The sequence below is a fragment of the Dermacentor variabilis genome, chromosome 4 (assembly GCF_050947875.1).
Source record: "Dermacentor variabilis isolate Ectoservices chromosome 4, ASM5094787v1, whole genome shotgun sequence".
NCBI lineage: Eukaryota > Metazoa > Arthropoda > Arachnida > Ixodida > Ixodidae > Dermacentor > Dermacentor variabilis.
This window is the reverse complement of record NC_134571.1, coordinates 145,054,136-145,078,716: the sequence shown is the minus strand read 5'-3', so window position 1 is coordinate 145,078,716 and position 24,581 is coordinate 145,054,136. Positions and strand designations below refer to the sequence as shown.

The window sequence follows — 24,581 nt, the reverse complement described above, 5'->3', positions numbered from 1 at the left end:
CATAATCAGTGTGCTCACGTCATATCAGATGGGGAGCTGTCGCGGTTTTTCTGACGTCGCGTGACAGACAGTCAAAGTGGGGGTGGTTCAAAAAAGTTTTTAACCAATGGCGGAGGGCTGATTGCAGAACAGGAATAGAAAAGTTTGGAAAAGCTTTACATTACAGCTCCCCAGGAGGTAACGTAACGCCACCAGTGCTTTGAGCTGCAACTTTGCGGAAGCATACATAAGAGTACAGCCGACTAAAGTTTTATTAGAAAGCCTTTTAGAGTGCGAAAGTGTCAAGTTGCGACGACACTTGAAGCTGGCTATGTACATAATTTACCTATAATAGCTTGATATGCGTTATGTTTTATTTTAACAATGATACTGTAAAATGTTTCATATTGAGTCCTTCGTTCTTTTGTTTTATGTTTCTTTTCTTTAGTGTAAGGTTAAAGGGCCCCGGGGGGAGTGAGTAAAATTTCCGCGTTATCTTTAGACAGAGACATGCGGATTTCGTTTTGTGGCAGCCCAAAGTTCAGAATTTATTTGGTAATATATTCACAAATTACTAACGCCGGCAATGGTGTCTTTTGAAACAAGGACATGCCCTTGCGCGTTCGAGAAATAAAAAGTGGTAAAGAGGCATAAGAACTACAGAGAAGGTGCAGTGCTGGGCCTTTGTAGAAATTTCAACTAGCTCAACTCTCTGGCTAACATTCTTTTGAACCCAAGCGTTTTAATTAAACAAGTGAAATCACTGAAAAGAACGTATAATGAAAGTTCGGAACGTGTATTGCAAGCGATGTGGCGAACTTCACTATAGAAGATTTGCTGACAGGCGAAAAACTACAAATAGAAGCGTTCTTGATGATTACTTATTTGTTTGTTTTTATATGCTTCTGTATCAAATAAAAAAAAAGCAGAAGAAAGACGGAAATATTACTACCCCGTACTACCCCGGCATGCCTTTCTTAATTTTATGATATTCTTTTCCTTCCATTGAAGTTCAAACGTTCACCCTGGCATGCACTCATCGTCCTTATTCAGTTCATTACATGCATATCCACCTGTCGCGATGACGCAGCTCGAGATCCAAGTATCAATCGGACGTGGGCTTTTGGCACTAGACGACCTACACATCACAGCTGGCCCGTGCCCTCAAACAGGTAAGTTGTAAAGCGGGCTTTGGACATTCGCTAGAAAAACGTGATGAAGTATCGCCACAGCTGGCTTTTAAATATAAAAGTATTATCTAGTATTGGGCAAAGTTTAGTTAATCATTGCGAATGTTTTGACAAGTGATATCTACGAAAAAGAAATGAGGAGTGCTATGAAGGCCGCATTTTGTGTGAAGCCTTTTCTCCGATAATTTTTATCTGTTTATTAATCGTGCCACTGAGTTGATGGCCCCGGCGATCGCGGGGGCCCGGCGTCGTGTAAGCGTATGAGGAAATGCGGCCTGAATTCTTATTAATATTGCCCTTCGTCATGAAGCGACTCGTTACAAGATACAGACCCAGGAGACGCCAGACCTCGTGTTGCCCCCCCCCCCCCGTAATTAGGAAACAGTACGCAGAAGACTAGTTAAAATTTATTTTGAGACACTGGAGGCGGTAAGCAAACCACAACACCTCCCCCCCCCCACCTCCGCGCACACATATTCACTCACTCACGCACGCACGCACCCACCCCCCCCCCCACCCACCCCGCACACGAAATGTCCCAAGCCCCCAACCACCGACCCACTGTCAGTACTCACCGCATCAATTTTACACGAGCAGTACTAAACAACCAGTGTTTCAGAATGAAAGGCAACGGGAGCAAGGGAGCGCCGTTGCTGTTCAAAGGCTAGTGGAGAAAAAAACAAGTGACACATTCGGTTGTGTGAAGTTTGCAATGATCAACAGCAATCGCTGTTAACCTGTGGTGAAACATGAGTCGGTAGTATTTACCATTCTTGAATAATTCTTGAAAAGAAAGCTGCATGAAAGAAAGGCCAACTACAAGGCTGGTTGTAACATAAGCGCAGATGCGACAGCGTCATCCAAAGGGTATAAACAGTGGCACATAGTTCGCGCTCATTTAAATTGCACTACGTTTTACTTTCTTTTTAATGGTGAAGTCTATGCTATCAATGTAATCCTAACAAAGTCTAATAAACCTTGACCTCTAATGACGTATTATTAGTAAACAGTCATTACATAGCAAATTAGCCGACGAAGGAGACATCTGGTTGTAAGCGAATACTACAAAAATCACGCAAACTCGATGGTCTGGCCAGTCGTTACAGGTGTAGTGCTTGGCTGGTAAACTTGTCGTTCTTGGTTTTGTGGCGTCTTTTTTTCTTTGTGATTATGTAGAGAGAAAGGATACATAGAACGATAGGGAAGTTAAACAAAGGTAGTTCCGGTTGGCTACCCTGCACGGAATAAATGAGTAGGGGGATTGAAAGTTAAAGATAGTGGAAGGAAAAGAGACAGACAGACAGACAGACAGACAGACAGACAGACAGACAGACAGAGAGACAGACAGACAGACAGACAGACAGACAGACAGACAGACAGACAGACAGACAGACAGACAGACAGACAGACAGACAGACAGACAGACAGACAGACAGACAGACAGACAGACAGACAGACAGACAGACAGACAGACAGACAGACAGACAGACAGACAGACAGACAGACAGACAGACAGACAGACAGACAGACAGACAGACAGACAGACAGACAGACAGACAGACAGACAGACAGACAGACAGACAGACAGACAGACAGACAGACAGACAGACAGACAGACAGACAGACAGACAGACAGACAGACAGACAGACAGACAGACAGACAGACAGACAGACAGACAGACAGACAGACAGACAGACAGACAGACAGACAGACAGACAGACAGACAGACAGACAGACAGACAGACAGACAGACAGACAGACAGACAGACAGACAGACAGACAGACAGACAGACAGACAGACAGACAGACAGACAGACAGACAGACAGACAGACAGACAGACAGACAGACAGACAGACAGACAGACAGACAGACAGACAGACAGACAGACAGACAGACAGACAGACAGACAGACAGACAGACAGACAGACAGACAGACAGACAGACAGACAGACAGACAGACAGACAGACAGACAGACAGACAGACAGACAGACAGACAGACAGACAGACAGACAGACAGACAGACAGACAGACAGACAGACAGACAGACAGACAGACAGACAGACAGACAGACAGACAGACAGACAGACAGACAGACAGACAGACAGACAGACAGACAGACAGACAGACAGACAGACAGACAGACAGACAGACAGACAGACAGACAGACAGACAGACAGACAGACAGACAGACAGACAGACAGACAGACAGACAGACAGACAGACAGACAGACAGACAGACAGACAGACAGACAGACAGACAGACAGACAGACAGACAGACAGACAGACAGACAGACAGACAGACAGACAGACAGACAGACAGACAGACAGACAGACAGACAGACAGACAGACAGACAGACAGACAGACAGACAGACAGACGCGCACAAACAAACCACTCGGACTATACAGTCATAGCGGGCGGCGTTTTTAAAGTCAATTGTGAAGGTCCGTAGACCGCAGCAATAATGCTAGCGCGAATGACCTTCCGCGCAGACGTTCTTTGGGAGCACTAGCTAAAAGGTTTTAGTTCCGATAGTGGACTATGTCCAATTGGCCCAGCACTCTGCACATCGTTGCACATCTACACTCTGCTCGTCGATGCCTGTCGGCACTAAAGCGCGGGCAGGCACAGATGATGTGTGCGAGCATTTTATCGCTGCTGCATGTGTCAGACGTGAGGCTGTTGACCATTCCATAAGGAAGGCATAAGAGCTTCTAAATGCTACGCCTAGCCATAGACGGTACCGGATGGTCTGTTCACGTCGTGGTAACTCAGGTGGGAGATGCCTACATGTATCTTGAGATGATGAAAGTAACAAAAGCAAACGACACAAGGTGAAACGGTCGACTCCCGCAGGGGCAAAGTGCTACATTCACGGGGCACCAATCCCTGCCCAGCCTCAGCATTTCCTCGCAAAAGCAGAATCAAGACACATTCACCACTTTCGTGTGAAGATCGAGCGGCTTGGTTGGCGCAGTCATTCCCGCGGTTGTTGAAATGTGATTGATGCCTTTGAAATATTACGTCGCGTCCCTTGTCATGGCTGCAATATTTCTGTCAAACCTTTGAGACTAGTTGTTTATGTGCGTGGCGCATATGCCTTTTTATTCACTGCATGAAGGAGTGTTTTGGAGTCACTAAAAACTGTCCATTGTTGCGGTGGCTCGTGATTAACGAAATAAAGGGCAGCACGGACTGTCGAAAGCTCTGCACTCATCGATGCCTTCACTTATGAAGTTTTTAAGTTGATTTCTTCATATTTATCCGGCATGGTGGCTGCAGCAGCAGAGCTGCTGAGTTTCACCAAATCATGTGTGTAAACATGTTGCCGGAATCTGTGCACGTTGTAAATTTTTTCCAAAGTTGCTTGTTCCAAAGCTTGCAACGACACACCTGCTTTCATTTCGATGCCACGAATTGTCAATTGTAGTTCCGGCCGGTTCAGATATCCCAATAGAACTGACAATCGTTTATCAGACGTGAAGGTTTGTGTTGCAAGTAGGACTGATGTCTCACAATGCTTTTGGCAAATGTTGAATGTGGCCACTTCGCTGGCAAGCAAGCAAGATGGTTGGAGGGAGTCCGAGTCAAGTGTCCGATGTGTGCTCTCAGGGCATCTTTTGCCATTTTGATAGCTTTACTGTGAAGCAGGATTCTCCCCTATATAAAGCAGCATTTCTTACAATACTTCTTGTGGCGCGACCTCTAGCATTATAAACTGTCGAGTTCGAGCGGAGACAGCTCCACCCGAACGAATTCTTTCACATCATAGTTGGCAATTTTTTTTTCTATACCGAGTTTATTCAGCGCGAAGGATGCGCTGCAACGAAGAAAGAATAAACGACGGAGCTGGAATTCCATGTCAGTGTACGTCGTTCGTTTAGACCTTCATTTCTGCTGTTTTTATCGATTTGCAAATACTTTGTTTTAAAAGACAGCTCTGCATCTATACTGCTCAAAATGAGAGGTATTCCCGCTAACTAATGTTTCGTTTAGCTGCCGTTAAATTTCGCATTACCTTTAATAATACACATCACATTTTCTTCTCCGCAAACTCAGATTTTTGCTCGTGGGAGCCGGATTCTCCGTGCGCGGTTAACCAGGACCCTGGCAACGTCGTCCCCTGGACCCGTTCTGAAGGCACCAAGGTTGGCATACCGGACCACACGCACGACAACTTTCAAGGTCATTGGCACTTATTCTTACACGCTATTAAAAATGGGAGTACTGGAAAATCCTTTTGCAGGTTTTGCTAATTCTTTGATCGTTAAATGAAAACTTTGATGTTCATAAATAGCGCCAGTATGGATACATTAGCTACCAAAGAGGCCCGCTTTCCACCATCGCATCTAAAACCAATAAGAAAAAAAGGAAGCATTTAGTCCTTAGTATATAGCGTAAACCTCTTTTACTCTAAGCGATTCTGAAAGGGCTTGATGATTTCTCTAAAGTAGTATGAGCATTTTGACAGGAAATGAGGAAGCGCAACAGCATGCGAAGGGACAATGAAGATGAAGGTGGATTGAAGCTAGACCCCATGTCGACAGCAACGCTTTGCATTTGGTCCTCCTAAGTTGGAACGCTGCAGTCATACTTCGTCAATCAAGAGAAAACGATCATAATATTTCCTGACGGGTCGGCGTCATTGTCGTCACTTTGCTCGCTTTCACTACTCGCCAGTGTTGATTCACAGGGTTGTTGTGGCAGACACGAGCAACTATAGTTTACAGCAAAATCTATAAATCAACTGTCGCAGGCCCAGAATTGAAACAACGAAAACCAATCTGATAAAAGACGGACTACGCAAGCATCGGTCACAGTTGTGCCATATTTGGGTGTAGACTATTAGAGGGAAATTATGTCAAAGGACATTTCAGATAAACAAAGATACTTGCTCTATCTGTTCAAACCTTCGCCCCTTTTAGCTATCTTTATATCTAACTTCTAGTGGTGTCACGTCACGCAATCTAACTTTCTTAGAGTAAGTGACATCCTTAGCCATATTTGAATAAACTTTTGATGTTCTCACCTGTTTTTAAGTATGTGTTCTTGCTGAATTGATGTAGCATCATGTTGGCGTGAATGTCGCGGTGTAACCTAATTATTACTATGTGCGAAACACGCTATAAGAGATGTTGTCCACACGAAGGTCCGGTAACATTGTAACTGGGAAAATGAGTGAACGGGGTGAGCGATAATGGCGTTCCACTGTTTATCACCTCCGGACATCGCAGGTTCCTTCCTCTACGTTAACACGACGGCACTCAATTCGCACCACCCAATGGCTAGGGCGTTCCTGCCAAGGAGAGATCCAACGGAAGCCGCCTGCGTCACTTTCTGGTGGAGAGCTCATGGCGCTCCCAGTCAGCTGAACGTGTACAGGTGGGGCGCAGACCTTATATGGGGCATGACGGGCTATAGGTTGGATTAGTGATGGAAGGACAGTAATTATTCAGAACACTCGGAAGTTGCGTATTTTCATGGCGGTAGACCTTCTTTTCCTTTGGAAAGTACATGCCCAGAAAAGCATCATAATGGTGACAACATTTAACGCAGTGGCACCTACCCATTTTGTGCAAATAGTCTGACAATATACGCATGTTTATTGTCTCTTCCATGCTTTAAATTGTACACCCAAGCTGCCAATCCACTAGCGTGATGTCACGGATCAGAGATGGCAGGCCACTTCGAATATAAAGAGCGTAGGAACGCGTATTTGGCACGAACGCCGTTCTTCCCTTCTTTTGTACGGCACGGCGCACAGTTACTGGTCATTTTTCATCGGCGGCAGTTCCTGTATGAGGCAACTTTAATCTCTGTGAGAGCGTAACTGATAATTGCAATAATAAAAACCAGGATAAGACCACAAGTTTAGATAATAAATGTGTGTTCAGGTGTGGGTGCAGAAGCCATTGCCGTAGTGACTATGTGAAGGAGGCATGTTGATATTATCCTTCATTTGAAAACAAGGTGCTAATACAAAGAGCTACACCTGATTCGATTAAACACTTAGTATAGAGGAACGTGGAGGCTGGAAGCAGTTAACACTCGTGGAACAAGAATATTAATAACGCGAACGTTTCGACGAGATGATTTGTTTTCCTCAGGGCAGAAACTCTCAGGCAGTCGATTACATGACACAGACGAGTCTCTTAGTAGAAACGTCGGCTCTAGTTTCACTCTTGGCTCAAGCACTGGTGATCATTGAACTCTTAGGCAGACAGACGTGTATTTAACCGATATTCAGTCTCTTGAGTGTTTTGGCTCTCTTAACAGTGCATATGCTAACACATCAACAATGGCACCAGTTTCAAATTTCAGTTTTTGTATATTTGCAAATGGAAATTGACAGTAGCTATTTTTTAGTTGTTGAAATGAAAATGAAAGAAGGAGACCTAGGCACCTTGTAATGGTGACGGCTACTCCTTTTCGCATAGCGGAAATAACAATATAAAAATCTATGTATAAAAATGAAAAAAGAACTACGTCATAGGGTCAGAAATCCACAGCACATAGACGTATACACGCATGAACATATCAGTATAAAAGTGAAATGCAAGTTGCGCCACAATGAGCTTGTAAACAAAGTCACAAACACACACAGGTGGCCGTGATGTAGACTGCGATGAGCATATAAAGAGTAGCTATTGGCGCTATCAAGATTTCTTTTGTTATAAGTAAATCTTAAACAAAAGTGAGTTGTTTTGCTGTTTCTTGTATAAGTCGTAGGATCCTAGAAAATTCACTAAAGAAAACGAAACGACACTGGGACTGTCCATAAATAGTCGTCCTCTTATATTGCTTGAGAGGAAATGGGCCATAGCGTTGTGCTCAAACACACCGCGCTGTCAGGCCCTCCGGTTCAAGCGTCGTAGTAGAAGGTAAGTGGGTGCCTTTATGTTCACAGAGAAAGCTGTATAGGGGGATCTCGTGATGTGGTAAGTTGACATGTTTTCCGGTTCTCTATTGCCTCCCGCGTGGCACCATATGACAGAAACATAGAATTTTAACATGTCGTGTGATCGCGCAAACGTGTAGGATGGTTCATTCACAGATTTTGTGGGAAACACGGATATGGTCACTTAACGTGACACATGTGCATCTGTACTTTACATTTTTCTTTACAATGAAGCTATGCTGTTGGCGGGAGCATTTATCAATCCCTTCGATCACATCTAATATATATCAATGTAAGTGCTCTCCTTAAGCCACGCTAAATATTGTATTTCTATAAATCAAAGTGCAGCACATTTGAAGAGTATTGTACCATTCAAGATTTGTGTGACTAGAAGAAAAGTATGATTGTTAATGACCGTCAACAGACACAAAAGGGAAGTCTAGGGGCAATGCAATTTACGTTTCCTTCTCTCCAAAAATTCTCTAGTTGGCACACATGGTTGCGAGTTGCTCCATCGCTGAAGTTCAGCGGCCGTACTCAGAAAAACCTCTAATGCTAGAACTGTTCGTAGGAAAAAAATTCCAGCCAATCGTAATACTTCGTATATATTTAGAGAAGGTTGCCGGTCAGTGGCAAGTAAGCCTTACGAAGCTTTGTGAGTTCAGCCCCCCCTATTGCGTTCCTTCTCGTCGTTATCTCGTAGGTTTACGAAGGAGACTGCTCTTCGAGACCCCCTCGTGCCACTGCGCACGAACAGCGGAGGAGAGTGGTGGAACGCTCGCACGATTACCGTTACGTCCGCAACCGAGTGGAACGTGAGTGGTTATCGCTGCTTTGGGAAGCGAAGTCAACAAATGTATCTTGAGCATATATAAGAATTGTACCCTTGTAATTGCGTCTGCGATGCTTGTCTAATGACCACCGTGGTGGCTTATTGGCTATGGCTTGGCGCTGCTGGGCTGCTCAATGTTGCGGTTTCGACGTTGCCGTATTGGCCCGGGAGCGAACACATATATATATATATATATATATATATATATATATATATATATATATATATATATATATATATATATATATATATATATATATATATATATATATGTTCGTGTACTTAGGTGCACACTTCCTCGTCGCGGCATGCATCATAATGAGACTAAAAGAGCTTCTAGTGTTCGGATGGTTCGTTTCAATCGCGCGGAATAGTGCTTTATCTGTTGAAAGGAATAACAACTGAAAGGAAAGACAACAAAGACCGACAAAAGCGACAGAGAACTCAATCGTTCTTTTTATTCTGTCTGATTTTGAAATTCAAATTGTAGCGCTAAAAACTATGCATCATAAAAAGAGTTCTGGTTTTGGCCCGTAAAACTGGCGCAATTGTTTATTTTCAGCTTCTAATTTCGGTCTAAAACCCCTCATTGCGTGGCATTCGTAGCTACATCAGGCTGACACGTCAATTTGGGCAGACGACACGCGATCGTGCACAAGCAGCTTACGCGTTCTGCGTCCATGACGTTAAGGCTTGTCAGCGCTCGTCAAGCGGTCAAACCCTTTCCTGCAATAGAGGCCTTCTTGACATATTATTTTTCTAAATATGGCATCGGGGTATACGCAGGAACCAGTCTCTTAATATAAAAAAAGCCAGCAGCGCCCGAGTTGTTTGTAAGATTCTTCTTTTTAAAAGTTCACGTTAGCTGGCCAGTAAGCGAACAACAAGACCAAACGAAGAGTGGCATTCCGGCTGCAAGGCTCAGTGTTGTGGGAATCCCACGAGTTGAACAAAGGGCGATCGAACGCGACTGCGACGGTTATAGCAGGCATAAAGTAAAATAAACGGATGCATTTTCGAGGGTTGTTTCACTGCTGCTTATAAAGGGCACATTGTCAATTCTTTTTTGACCTGTTTGTGTACCAGGTTAATCCATTCTTCCATCGTCAACAGCATCATTTAAGGAAGGGACAAACAAAGAAATAGGGAACATGTGCAATTATTTAGCTTTTCTCGGTTTCATGAGGTGCGGTGGAAGATGGATTGTTACCATATTGGCCAATTTGTGATAATAATATACAGTTCTTACTCATGGGCAGTTGTGTAGAGATACGAAGGCGATACATCTGATAAATTTAGGCTAAGCGCAAGTGGAAAACAAGCGCACGTTTTCAGAAAGCGCAACATAATCATCCTGTAAGTCGCCTTGGCAACGCAGGGAAGCTAGTTTATGTTTCAGACGTGATTTATTATATATTGGGCCTAATTTTGATGTCCTGTTACCATTTGATACTCTCGTACAGCTCGTCTTTGAAGTTGTAGCACCGGCAGGTGAAAAGCGACAGTCTGGTGTCATGGTTGACGATGTGGAGTTCACCGATGGTCAATGCCCGCCCTACAGTAAGAAAACCTGCAACATTGTCCTTGTGCGCGCGTGTGCGTGCGTGCGGGCGGGCGTGTGCGCGTGCGTGCGCGCGCGTGTGTGTGTGTGCGTGTGCGCGTGTGCGTGCGCATGTGTGTGCGTGCGTTTGTGTGCGTGCGTGCGTGTGTGTGTGTGCGTGCGTGCGTGTGCGTGTGTGTGCACTGTCACCTGTTGCTTTAGTATATAAAAAAAGAATTTCTAGCTTACATTAAAAATAGCATATGTTACTTTTTGTATTGATCTCAGTGTAAAGGAGAGGTTGGCGCCTTTCTATAGTGGCAGTGAAGGATAATCTCTGCAAGGTAAACAAATGTAAAAGAACGAGAAACATTGCGAAAATTGAATACAGGCATATATTACGAGTATTCATGAATTTCCACAATGGAGTAAAGGTATACGTGCACACAAGAGTTAAAGTACACTAAGCAACACACACAGATTCATAAACAACTGAAACCACTCAATGCAGTCTGAACTGACACAAATAAGTATCAAGTTTCCCAGACAAGATGGTTCACCTAAGGGTGTATGCATTTTTAGTTAACGAAACACATTACGACGCAACTATAAAAGCATCCAACGTTAGCACCAGATATGAACAACCGGGGGTAGTCAAAGAAGTGTTATGGTGGACTCAGGCATGAACATTTACCATGGGCATAAGATTTTCATCGTTAAAAAAAGGAGTTTAAAGCCACGAGTGCACTTTCCTGTGACCCTATTGAATTTACTGCAGTCCATGTAATTTAGCAAGAGTCTTCTTTGTCCGTGTCTTCTTTTTTTATTTTCTTCAGATCTGTGTACCTTCGAAAACGAGTGTTTACCATGGCAAGTTCTGATTAGAGGTAAGTACATATACTAAGCAGCAGTGTCTTGAATTTATCTTTGTTTCTCTTGCGCCTTGTGTGGCGCTTTCCGCAAGTACGAAAGCTTCTTCTAGTAATTGTGCGGCCGGTACGGTAACAAAACTCATCGTTTTTTATGTCATCACGTCACTTCTATATAGTTTGTCACATGCCTAGAATATATCAGTATTATATCTGATGTTTCATTGTCATTATGAGTTATTGTCCACAAAATATTGATAGTATTCATGACATTTGTGAACGAATTGGGAGGCCTCGAACTGGGTCTGTAAGACCTTCCGCTAATATTAACAGTAAACTGCTGTTATATGTGTCGTACACAGAGGATAAAAACGCAAGAAAAATACATGAAGCTGGTATACAAACGAGAGTAATTATTTGCACGCTACAGAACGATACAATATAGGGAAGCTATAGGTACGGTAAGTATAGAATTTACCGCAGATTTCAACCGATGTTTCTGATGTATTTGACTACGTATTTATATTAGGAACAGTTTCATTATTATAATAAATCACAACTTCATTTATGCTGAGGTGAAAACTTCGTTGAAGAAATATTCTGATTCATAAATTGTAAATATAGTTACGTGTGTAGCAAAACGCAACGTATTCCCTTACTGGCGCTGGTATTTATCCGGTCAACTGAAGGTGGCTCAGTGCTTTTAGACCATGACGTGCTCAGGCCTTAAAAACGAGGCTTACTTGTTCGCAATAAGCTTTATAAATTAGGACATGTGTTTGGGATGTTAGGAAAATATACATGACCTATGAGTCCCTGATGTACGGTTACTGTGTAGCAATACACTTAGCATTCTCTGATTCAATATCTTTACAGGCAGTTTTCACCGACTTTATGGATACCAGACTCAAATAAAATGTGGGCCGTTCACAAAGGCAGTGCTGTCTAACACAACGTCCGGAAACGCTAGCTGTTACGAGGAAAGAATGCGAGGAAATACACGCGACACACGTGCCATACGTTTCAAAGCGTGACTTCCGTACGAGAGGCGCATGTGTGTGGTAATGGCCAATTAATTAAAGCATTGGGCTTCCGCGCGGGACGGCAGAGGTTCGGCTCCAACATCGGTCACGAATTCCTTTATAGCAATACAGGTGGCCCTTGAAATGCCACTTTGAAAAGCATAGTTTGCAAGGTCGCCCGTGAAGCGAGCTGCTCTGCAGATTTCCCGAACTGAGTACTTGAATAAAGTTACCAGATCTGACCAAGTTACGTTAAATTGCAAATACGGGTTAGTGTTTTCACCCGTTGATGTTCGCGTTATACCATCGTCTATATATACATTAGTACGGTGCGCTGTGAGCGCAATGAAGCAGCCTTAAGGATGCTGCTGGAAACCTCCCAAGGTGAAATGCAGTTCACTGTAACTGCTTAAGGTGGTGTATCGGAAACAAAGCCATAGTTTACACAGCCATCGCTGCACGAATAAATCATTGCTCAAGGGTAGCAATACTGGACATTGACCATAATCGCATGTAGGCGCTACCAGGCACTATTAAGCACTAGCCAACCGATGAGTAGTTGGTTCATGGCGCATCCAGAAACGAAATGCATAAACGCGATAGAAGATACTTATGACATGTGTATGTAGGGAAAGTCCCCGTACACCTTGAAGGATACAATCAACCTGGCGGTACAAGCCGAGTTACAAAAAAAAGTAGAAGCTAATGTGCATCAGTAAATCAAGCTCCCAATGCTCGTGATTAATTTAACGTATAGCGAGTGAATAGAAATTCACTTGCAGCTATATTATGGCGTACTGAATAATTCACCGATTGTACCTGACAATATTTATGTTTACATGCGCGCTCTGCAGGACTGTAGTGTTTAGTGCACTCATACCTTAAGCTAAAAAAAGTTATTAGTCTTGCTCTAAGTAAATCCTCCTAAAAGTTAAAGCACTGCCTTTTGATGTAACACAGTATATATATGCTTTGGCATGTCTCTTGTGTTCGCGTTTGACGATTGGTGGAAACTGGTAAAGGAGTTCGCTGTTATGCCTGAATTTCGGCCATTGGCCTACGTGTAGTGAATATTTCCTTTTGTTTTTGTTTTTTGACGATGACGGGCCAGAGGGAGCTTTTGAACTCATTTTATTTTGATGCTGTTTGTTGGCGATTGCCTAGGAGATCGTGGAACAAAGTTCCGTGTTCAGCGGGCTGGATCCTTCCAGAAACTTCTTAAAGATCATTCAACAGCGACCAGTGATGGTGAGTAGGTCAACCACTGCACTGGATCCTGGTTATACAATATATAAGTTATTTCGTATTTGCATTCATGTTTAGCATACAATATCTAGAGCGCAGCCGCATCTAGGGTTATCCATTTTAAGAATGAGTCTGACCTTGTAGAATCCCAACACAAACATTACCGAAGCGCCCGGTGAGCTCTATGCGATGAAGCTTCAGAGAGGTTTCGTGACAAATGGGTGATTACGCTTCGTGTGAATAGTTTGACCCACCGAGGAACCCTCCTCGGCGGCTCAAAAAAAACAAAAAATTAAGGTTCTTACGTGCCAAAACCAATTTCTGATTACGAGGCACGCCCTAGTGGGGGACTTCGGAAATTTAGACCATCTTGGATTCTTTAATATGCAACTAAATATAAGTGCACGGGTGCTTTCGCCCCCATCAATATGCGGCCGCCGTGGCCGGGATTCGATCCCGCGACTTCGTGTTTAGGAGCCCAACACCATAGTCACTAAGCAACCACGGCAGGTACTCGGCGGCTCAGAAAGCAGCGCCAAAACACAGGTCAAGCGCTAGCGCTGGCAGCCTTGAACGCGCCCACAAATATAATTAACGCTCTCATATTACCACTTATAAACTTAAACATATAGTACTAACGGATGATCTTATGTGTAAAACGTCTAACAAATATGCGCTTAAAATTTCAAGCAGGAATGTTGAGACACTTGCTTACAACAGCAATAAAACTTGATACAGTGCTTAACTAAGCGATTTAAAGTGTCAGTAGGAAGTCGAATGATGTTGGTAGTGGCATTTAATTATAAAGTTTTCTCACGCCATCTTCAAAATTCAATGTATCGGTAAATTAATGCTTAGGCCAGAAGTGGTAAGTAAGTAGCTTTATTAAAGACTTTTTCTGCTCAGGCTCGCAGAATTGTTTTGAACGTCTTGGCTTGGGTTAACAAACCTCTGAGGCAGAAAGTATATCCACGACTGATGTGACGAGCAAAGTGAAGTTATGCCACAACGGGATTTGGTCGAAAGCTCTTCTCCCTCTAGATTTGTAGTGCTGCTATAGAGGGTACTTGGCAGCTGTGAATTTTGTAAAATAATACCGAAGAAAAAAAAATGAGGCGTGGATGTTGTGACCTTGTTTGAATGCTACCCTGATGCATTCGACGTTGTTTTAGACGTTGTTTTACATCAACCGCCTGATTCTTGGCGCATCCTCCTTCCAGGGTTTGTGCCATATTTTGATGCTCGTGATCATCATTGTCATGTACTCATATTTTGTGCCATCGGGCAGTGTTTTCCCGAGCGAGGCGACGAACAACCGCATGCCAACACACCGCCATGTTGTCCTGAACAAGTTCGACGCAACGCACAGATTGTCATCCTCGTTCACTCGCGTAACGCTTCTTCTGGCCGCCGAAATACGATAGCCGGCGCTACTCATCTCACTGACGTGCACGTGGAGCTCGAAACTTCTGGCAATTGTTCGGCGATGTTGTGGCGCCATAGCGCATTTGTTAGTGCGCTCCGCTTCTATGGGCGTGCGGGGACTTGGGCGGAGCTCAGCGTAGACAAGAGGTGCAAGGTCAAAACGAAAGTAGTCAGATTAATTCTGGCTGGGTCGGGCAGGTGCCAAGAGCACTGGCGAACACCCACGCTAGCCGCAGGCCACTCGAGCCCGTGCGTAGCTGGCGCTGGGACAGGAGCGATGCCTTCACCATGTGGCAGCCGCTTTGCTGCAGTGACACGAGTTCTAAGCACCGCAGTGTCTGGTTCAAGACGAAATTTCTTTTTTTCACGCTACGGTAATAGTGAGCCCTGGGGACGACGAGGTACCATGAAGACGGCAAAATAACTTGCATGGCGGTAGAGACCATCGTCAACGTCATAAAATGAATGGACGGAGGGATAAACCAAACGCAGCTTCTGGCACATTCCTTGCTGTCAAAGTGATTGAGCAAACGCAAAGATATAACAAAAGAAGGCAGAAAGAATGAAAAGAATTTTTACAGAAATACGACCACTGGTTGCAATCCATCCGGTTTCATGCGCCTCGCCCACAGATCGCTTTTCATCCGTTCACATAGAGCTTAGTAGCAGCATCGCTTTTCACCCACTGACTCATTCTTTCCTTTTTGACACCGGCAGGCTTCTACCTCCTCTACAGGAACAGCGGCGTAAAGGGCAATCGGACGTCTTTGGTGTTGCGCGAGCCGTCCCGCTTTGCTTGCGTGTCCCTGTGGTACTTCCTGCCTTCGCTGTCCGACGGAGTCTCATTGTTGCTGCAGTCCGAAAGTGTCCCCCCTGGAAAAGATGCCTGGAAGGAGAAACAGTTTCACCTCTCATTTGAAGCCAAGGTAAGTCACCCAGAGACAGTGTCGTTTGATCGGCTGCATGAAGAGCTTCACGAAAAGAGCGTTCAAAGAAGCAGCTCATCGGAAACCAAGTCTTATATTTCGAATAATGAAGCCAGCAATAAAATATAAAATGAGCACCGAGCAAGCGGTTAGGCTCGTCGGGTGGAGTTTTCCTTTAGTTATTTCAAGGCCAGAGCACTGAGGCATCATTTACTCCTTTTTTAACGTTAACTGGACGTAAGCGGGTCAAGTCAGAAACTTGCTGCCCGCACTCATGGGGCCGCGTTTACATGAATCTTTCCAAGCGAGTTGGACTGGTCAATCCACGCCTCGCATGTGGGTTGGCAGAACTTGCTTCGACGCTCGCTTTATTCAACTGGCTAATGTTCACACGAGCACGACAACCACATTTCGGCGCGACAAATCGACTTGCCCCGAGTTTATTGCGTTCTTCTGAACACAGCTATCGATGAGGTTCCCAACGTGCGGCCGTCGTTGCGCTGCCAGCCAACAGGTTTCAAAATATTAGGGCACTGGCTAATCATACTGGCTAGTTGTTGAAAAACATGGTACTTCGGTAGGCAATGATCATAATTGTGATACCGTGCCTACCTGAAAGAGAATAAGGATCAAATTAAAATTTAGAATCATCAAATTAACTGCGCAAAGTGAACAAGGACATAGAAAAAAAAGACTGGTACAAATTGCGAACACTAGCTGAGGTCCAAGAAAGCTAAATGAAGCGCACATACATGTTCCACATTATGTTTGTAACAGGGATTATTTGGCATAGAACACGTTGTCAGAAGCCTCTGCTGGTATTCACCGACAGGCAAGGAAAGACCTGCTGCGTTGTTAGAAAAAATATGTAATGGCATGACACCTTTCAAGGGACGAGCTGCGGTTGTTAGAGAAGCTTTCAGGCAACCAGGTCACGCGATGCGCGAGTGCCGCAACAGAGTGCGCGCCGCGCCACTGAACGTCGCGTACCAAGAGAAGAGCAAAAGCAGAGCGAGCGCCACGAGCAACGAGAGAAAGAGAGAGAGAGAGAGAGAGAGAGGAGCATGAGCTCCGTTTCGTACATAAATCAAGCGCAACGCTGTGGAGGCTGGAGATACTTTTTTCAGTGGCTGCGCTAGCACTTGGAAATAGTTCGGTCTGTCTTGAGCGATTTTTTTTTTGAAAAATGTTCTTTATATAAGCGCAGTACTGAATGAAAAAAAAATCGCAGTTCCACCCGGAAGTCCAAGCAGCGATTGCGATAGCAAATTCGTAGATAGCTGTACGAAATAAGGTTAGTAGTTTTATCAGTCGTATAAACTTGTAAACATTCGCTTACTAACTTAACAATGATGGAATGTGTAAGCGTGACTCAACGAGGATGTAGAAAGGAACAGACACACAGTGACAGCGCTGTCTTTGTGCCTGCTCTTTTCTATGTCCGTGTTCGGTCGCACTTACACGTTCTCTCATGGATTCAAACCAACTAGCCCGTCAGCGTGTTTTAAGTAAATTAACCAGCACGGTGTCACGCGCGCACCGGTAAACATGAACACATCCTGCTGGATTACAGAGGAAGCTCGTCGTGTCAAACTGTCAAATAGCATCGTGCATAACAGCGACGCGGCGAGGATGGGTGGAGCCTAGCGGGGAACAAGGAGCGGCGCGCACGCGGGCTAGGACCGCGGCCTGGATGCGTGCCCTCTCATGCAGCGCGCGAGGCAGGGGGGCAGGCGAGGGCGGAGGGGCGTTCTTCTGCGGCGGCTGCGCACTCCTCGTCCGCTGCTTTGTACAGAGACAATCGCGGCGTCTATACTACGGCGTTGGCCATGCGAATCGCCGTAGTAGACGCCTTTGACGGACGCCGTAGGGACGCGTTGCCGGCGCTCGTGTGTCTTGTGTGCGGTTAGGCACTACTTTACTGGCCTTCTCCCCGCTCCCTGGTCTCTGGTGTTTGCCATAACAGATCCACAAAATTTTTTTTAGTCCGCCACGGCAGCCTCAAATGCAGCTCGCGCGAGCAAACTCCTCCTGGCGCACAGCAAAGAATAGACGGAACGAACGAAAGGATAAATTTGGGTGATCGTATACTTCTTGCATAGCTTCCACAGCATTGCACATGATGTGCGCTGATGTGGGAAACGGAGTACAACAAAGAAAACACGCGGAGAGCAACTGATGCTGCATATCAGAGAGGAGCGAACCCTGCTGGAACGCCACGAGCAACGAGAGAAAGAGCATGCGCAGTGCGAGCATTGCGAGCAAAAGAGCACGCACAGCACGATTGAGCGCGTTGCGTACTATAGTCGCGGACAACCTTCTGTGGCAATGAAGGGAAAGCTATATGTATACGGAAGCAAAGCGCTGCACAAGTTAGAACGCTTCTGAAAAGAGTCGCGTGTTTTTATCCACTTTAGCTTAAGCTGGGGAAGAGAAAACATAAACACATTTTTAGCAACAGTTAAATAAGATAAAACACAGCACTGAATGTAAAAGGTTACTTGTATTGCAGCCTTTCCCTTCCGAGTGTGAGCAAACGCGCAATTATCGAATGTGAAGCTGCGTCTATTCAGCGTCTGTTCCGAGTACTGTCAAACGCTGGCCGACTACTTGGCCCCGCAACACATGTGCAGCAGCTACGCGCCCGTACCTTTCCCTTCAATGCCACAGAAAGTTGTCGGCGAGTATATACTCTGTTCCATACATTGCAGTCAACGCTGTGGAGGCTAGAGAGGCTTCTTGCAAGTGGTGCGTTCGCACTTGGATAGTTCAATGTCTTTTTTACCGCAATCATGCGAAACTGTTTATTTATATAGGCTCAGTATTGAATGAATCAAGCCTTAATCCAAAGAAACAAACACACGGTGGTATTCGGCTGCTAATGCGTTTTTTTGGACAATTTTTATTTTTGCTGTTCTTTTCGGGTTTTTTTATTTCCAACCTGACGCGAGGAGCCTGACGTGCATGCTCGCTCGAGCGAACGCTGTTGGCGCGCAACGAAGCATGTTGTTGTTGTTTACACGTCTTTATTCACATTTTTGCCCTTAAAGGGCTGCGGTGAATTGGTTTGGGGAGTGGCGGGAGGGAGGAGGTAAGGGAATAATTGGAGACCTAATTATCTGCATCATGGGGTCTGATGATTTCGCTGGTACGCTCGAGATGAAGAAGCCTGGTCCCAGTGGCTGGAGCCTCAGGATCATCCAGGAATTCGTACAGTGACCGCCAGAGCTCGTTGGCGGTCGCAGCACTGCAGTGTCTCGCTAGCGCCCAGGTCTGTAGGGAGGTTGGTCGCTATTCCGTTGGGAGCGAAGCAAGGGCCCTTTGCTTGGGGCCAGAATACAGCGGGCAGTCCCATATTAAGTGTTCGAGGTCCACCCTGGTGTTGCAGCGGCTGCAGGTACCCGCACGCGAACATTCCAGGCCACGAGGGTCCTCCTTTCTGCGAAAACGTTGGACGCGGAAGGAAGTAAGGGGGGTGCCAGTCTGTACCTGCCGGAGCAGAACCTGCTGCCGACGAGTAACAGCCTGGGAGGGAAGGGGAGGAATGTCCATGGGATTGGACGTATTGAAGAGATAGTTGCGTCGGTGGCGCTTGGCTTCGGCTATTGCTTCCATCGGATCGTACCACTGACTGTGTATTTCCGTGTCTTCAGGTACGTTATACAGTAATTGTTCGGGCGGTTTCGACAGCGCGGATAGTAGCGTGGCGCGCGCTAGTCGATGGGCCCGTTCATTTTCTGGTATACCCGTGTGCCCCGGGATCCAGTGTAACTGAAGATCATGACCTTGGTCACGCAGACGACGCACGTGGAGGCGGAGTTGTTGGACCACAGCAGTGGTTGTGCGAGTGTCCTGGCAAGCTCTAAAGGCATCTTGAGAGTCCGTAAACACTTTGTAGTGGTGCTTCATCTCTTGAAAATTTGTTGGCAGTGTGTTCAGCATGCTTGGCAAAATCTAGGATGGCATACAGTTCTGCCGTAGAGCTCTGAATGTCATGTCTTGTGAGGTGGAGTTTACTGCCCCGTTCGGTTGCTTCCATATTTTTCCACGCCGTAGTTAACATTGGCTCCTCCTATGGTCCTCCGATAGAAGCATCCACATAGACTATATGGCACCTGCGAGAGTTGTCGTTGCCCCACTCACGTAGTTGTTGCGTATATTTCTTATGACGTTTGGCGTGGGCCTGTCTTCTTGCCGATTGATCTTGTCCCATGTTCTTCGGCCGTGGCTTTGGATCCGCAATTGGTACGTGCTCCCAAGGGGGAGATATCCGTGGAAGCGCCGGGAAATTAGAGATGTCATGCCCAATTTTAAACAATGTGGCCCTTCCTGCGTTTGTGGACTTGAGGCGTGTCACACGAGTATGCTCGTGCATTGAAATAACATCAGCGATGTCACCCAAAGCGCTGCAGCTCTTGAGTGCAAAGAGTGGCGTGTACTTTGGCAATCCTGTCATTACTCTCCTTGCCTCGTTGTTGAGGCGTTTCAGAGAATGTAGCTGCGTTCGAGTGATGGGGTGAAAAGGGGCGCCATACAGGATGCGAGAATGGAGGAAAGCCTGCACAAAGTGTCTCATTTCTTTTTCTTTAACGCCCCTTGTACGCTTGGAAACCCCGGGGAGGGCTTCAGTGACCTGCTTGGTGACCTTTACTGTTTGAGTGTACCACGTTATAGATATACACCGCTCGCCTAAAAACATTCCGAGTACGAGGATGACCCGCTTCCTTAGAATGGGTGTCTGTCAGATCAAGAGATGGACGCTTGCTTTCTCCTCGTCCTTTGACTTTGACCTTTTCCCACAATGGATAACGACAAACTCGGTCTTCTCCGATGCTAGTGTAAGCCCTATCTTCCTCGTGAAGCTCTCGATGGTATTCAACGCCGTCTGCAGGGCCTCCTCTTGTTCTCCTAGGGAACCTCGCGTAGTCCACAGCGTCACATCATCTGCGTAGATAGCGTGCTCAATGCTTGTGATTGTCTCTAGTTTTGCAGGAAGAGCTGCTAAGACGATGTTGAATAATGTTGGAGAGATTACGGCTCCCTGTGGGACTCCAACCCCGTTCTGTCTTGCAGAAACGCAGCAATAAAGTTGTGCATGTTGCCTTTGATGCCCATTTCTTGTATCGCCTGCATGATAGAGACATGGGGAAGGCTATCGAAAGCTTTCTTGATGTCCACCCCAACAACTATGCGAGGACACGAGGACGAGACATCGAGCACGTCCTCTTTTAGGCGGATCATAATATCCTGAGTAGAAAGACCAGGCCGGAAACCGTACTGAGTGTGAGGCAGAAGACAATTTACCTCCAACCACCATATTAACCTTGCGTTCACCATGCTCTCAAAAAGTTTGCACAGAAACTGGTCATAAGTTTCACAGGCAGTTCGGTGGTTTGCTCGGTTTCGGAATAGGCTTGACGATAGAGTGGCGCCATTCTCCTGGGAGAGTTCCTTCTTTCCATATACGGTTAAACTCCGCCAGAAGAGTAATTTTGCATCCTTCGGTAAGGTATTGGATGTGCGCTGCCATGATTCCATCAACCCCTGGTGCGCCACGGGTGTTCATTCTGCGTATGGAGTCTTCGAGCTCGCTGGCAGTGAAGGGCTGGTTTAGATCATCGTGTCCGTCTTGGTCATCGTCCCTCGCATAGGTTCTATTTATGGTACTATTTGACTGGGGAAAAGATATATCTGCCGCTTTCTCCGCGAGTTCGGCATTGGTGACGCCTTCTTTCAAGGCTACACGGGCTGCGGCGTCCGAGGTTTTAGGTTGCCCAAGAAGAGATCTCAATATAGCCCACGCCCTGCTTGAATTAGTCGACCCGTTGAGTTGCTCGCACACCTGCGTCCAATGCTGGGAAGCTAGCTCTCCCGTATACTTCTCGATTTCTTCTTGTAAAGAGCGTAGTTTAGTTCGTAATGTCCGGGGGTGCCCCTTCGCGCGATAAGAAGACAGAAGTCTGAGCCTGCGGTTCCATAGATGCAGGAGGTGCCTATCCGGATCAGGTTGGTCCGGAGAAACCCGCAGCGTCTTAGTTGTTGTGCGCTTGGCACGTGTCATAGCTTGCGTTACGGAGTCAAGATTGTTAACTGGGCCGTTTTCTTCCAGCAGCATCCGATATTTGTCCCAGTGCGTAATCGTACAATCTCGTTTGTAAGACGACGGGCGGCACCAGGAACCATTTGTTCTCACTGTGATGGCAATTGGAAGATGGTCACTGCCATGAGGGTCCTCTAGAAGTTTCCATTGGCAGGTTCTGGGTCTCGAGGACCATGTTAAGTCTGGCGTCGTGTCTGCTTGCCTTGTGTCCTGTCCGAGCCTCGTATGGGATTGCGGCAGATTAAGGAGCGATAGTCCATAATGGTCAAACTCTTCCATGATACGACGACCGCGTGGGCTGCACTTATTATAATTCCAGGCTACGTGTTGAGCATTGAAGTCTCCACAGATTAGAATTGTATCCTTGGAATAGATTTTCCGAAAATGTTGTAGGTAGCTAAAGTCTACCGAGGCGCGCTTAGTCTTCCTTCGTGCATTTTCTGGACGTATGTACACGGAAAAAACAATGATTATTCTTTCGGGCGTGAGTTGAATCCGGCATCCGGTAACATTAGCAATATTCGAACACCAAGGCTCAGTGTCGAGCTTTGTGTGGGTGAGTTTTCGATCCACATACACAGCTGTGCACACAGGTGTGACGGTGCCTTCGGGGAAGTCATAGCCCTCGTAGTATGGTAAGCGTGGCATGAAGCAGTTCACCTCCTGCAATGCCAGAACGGCGGGTCTGAGACTGTTATCAGACAGGCCCCAGCGTAGAATCATGTCTGCTTTTTTTCTTTTTGAGGGAACGGCAGTTCTACTGAATCACGGTCGGGATGGCTCCCCCCACATCCCGACCGTGACCGCGAACATTAACTTGAGAGATTAGCTGAGCCATGTTGTGCGTGAGCCATCTGCGTCGGAGCTGTTTGTACAGGCAGCAAAGGCGCCGTATTAACTGATGCAGCCGTGGTAAGACCTCCGAAGGAGAGCGTTCCATTGAGCATTAGGCGCTCCATGACGGTGCGAACGCATGTTTCGATAGCTCGTTCTATCATCGTTTGTACCCTTGACATGATGTTGTGTACCATTTGTGCCAGGCGTGCAGAGAAGATGGCGTCGTAGACAGGCTGAATTTGTGGTTTTGGCTGCGTTTCTAGCAGCTTATGCTGGCTCTGCTCTGGTGCCCCGACAGTGAGGGCTCGAGAGGTAGTTTCATGGACTTGTCCGTGAACACGTGCACCTTCATTTGCTGAGAGTGAGGCGGGGACAGACTGACCTGTAATTCTGGCGTGACTCGCTTTCGCGTGTTTTAACGCTTCGCTGTTAGCCATCTTGACGACGTTAGCAAAGGTATGTTTGCCGTGGTCGGAAAGCGGTTTATTTTCCAGCGGTATCGCAGGAGTTGATGTTGATGGAGCGCGGGGAGGCCCAGCGTAAAAGTTGTGTCTCATGGTCACTGTCTTTTGAGGGCGCTCATGAGCTTGCGGTTGTGACCCCATGGAGTTCTGGCTTTGCTTCTGAGGTCTTTTTGACTTCACGCGCAGCTGTTTGTTGATCTTTATGCGCTGGGGGCAGTCTAGAGCCGTTGCAAGGTGTTTACCCCCACAATCGCAGCATTTCGGCCCCTGTTTGGGAGAGACCTCGTCACTGCTATGCTGCTTTCCACCACATGTGGCACAACGCGGGCTGTTAAAGTTCGGACAATGCTGTTTTCCGTGTCCTAGTTCGCGGCACGTCTCACAAGCGTAAACCTGCGACTTGAATGGGTAGACTCGTATTGTGAAAGACTTGAGCCCGATTATGTATGGAAGGCTAGTCCCTTTAAAAGTGACTACAGCTGTTCCTTTCTCCCCAATGGGACGAGCGCTGATAATGTCGCACTTCCGGCAGTGCAGGTTGATCATAAGCTGCTCGGCAGTCATTTCTCCTGCGTTGCGGATAATGCCCCGCATTTGATCCTTTTTTATGGCCTCGTATGCTTGAAATGCAGTTGGCTTGCCATTTATTGGAAGTTGTATTAAAGTCAGAAGGGCATCTCGCGTGTCGCGATCATCGGTGTCAACCGCTATTTGATTACTCCTGTCCAAATATCTGATCTGAACGATTGGGTCAGCTTCCCTTTCATGTGTTGGGGGAGCGTTGTGAATGTGATTCCAGATTGCCTCATCAATAACGATGAAATTTTCATCCATGATTCTGCATGGCTCTTGAGGTTTTAGGATCACAGTGTGAGCGTATGAATGGCGTTGAGCGAGCGCGTTCGCTTGTTTCTTCCCTGGATTGCGGCGTTTATATGTGACGGTCTTCCATGCTCCTTGTTCCCTGTCATCTTCGTGAGTAGACGCCGAGTCCGAGTCATACGCGTTAAACTCTGGCGTTGCGTTGCCGTTGTAGCGAGAGACGCCATAACGAAACGCAGCCTTGGGTATAGCTGCTGCAGCTATCGCGGACAGGGTTCCGCGTGCGCGTTTCTGCCCATGCTTGGCGGTGGGTACCATGAGTAGGTTTGAGACGAGTAAATCATCGCACTTGCCTTTGCTTCCCCTTGGTGGCTCAGGTTCAGCAAGTGGAGCGAACGGATTCACGTCTGGACGCAGCGGCGCCTTCC

General features: G+C 46.3%; 1 protein-coding gene across 1 annotated transcript in view; it reads left to right on the top strand.

Annotated features, from left to right (window-relative positions):
* Positions 1 to 1,060: 1,060 nt before the first annotated feature.
* Positions 1,061 to 24,581, top strand: part of LOC142578382 (MAM and LDL-receptor class A domain-containing protein 1-like) — an 87,073-nt gene continuing 63,552 nt past the window's right edge. Inside the window, exons 1-8 of the mRNA XM_075687776.1 lie at positions 1,061 to 1,151; positions 5,233 to 5,358; positions 6,408 to 6,555; positions 8,775 to 8,886; positions 10,367 to 10,463; positions 11,280 to 11,330; positions 13,499 to 13,582; positions 15,722 to 15,930. Of these exons, the coding sequence (XP_075543891.1) occupies positions 1,061 to 1,151; positions 5,233 to 5,358; positions 6,408 to 6,555; positions 8,775 to 8,886; positions 10,367 to 10,463; positions 11,280 to 11,330; positions 13,499 to 13,582; positions 15,722 to 15,930 (918 nt within the window). The remainder of the gene's footprint in view (positions 1,152 to 5,232; positions 5,359 to 6,407; positions 6,556 to 8,774; positions 8,887 to 10,366; positions 10,464 to 11,279; positions 11,331 to 13,498; positions 13,583 to 15,721; positions 15,931 to 24,581) is intronic.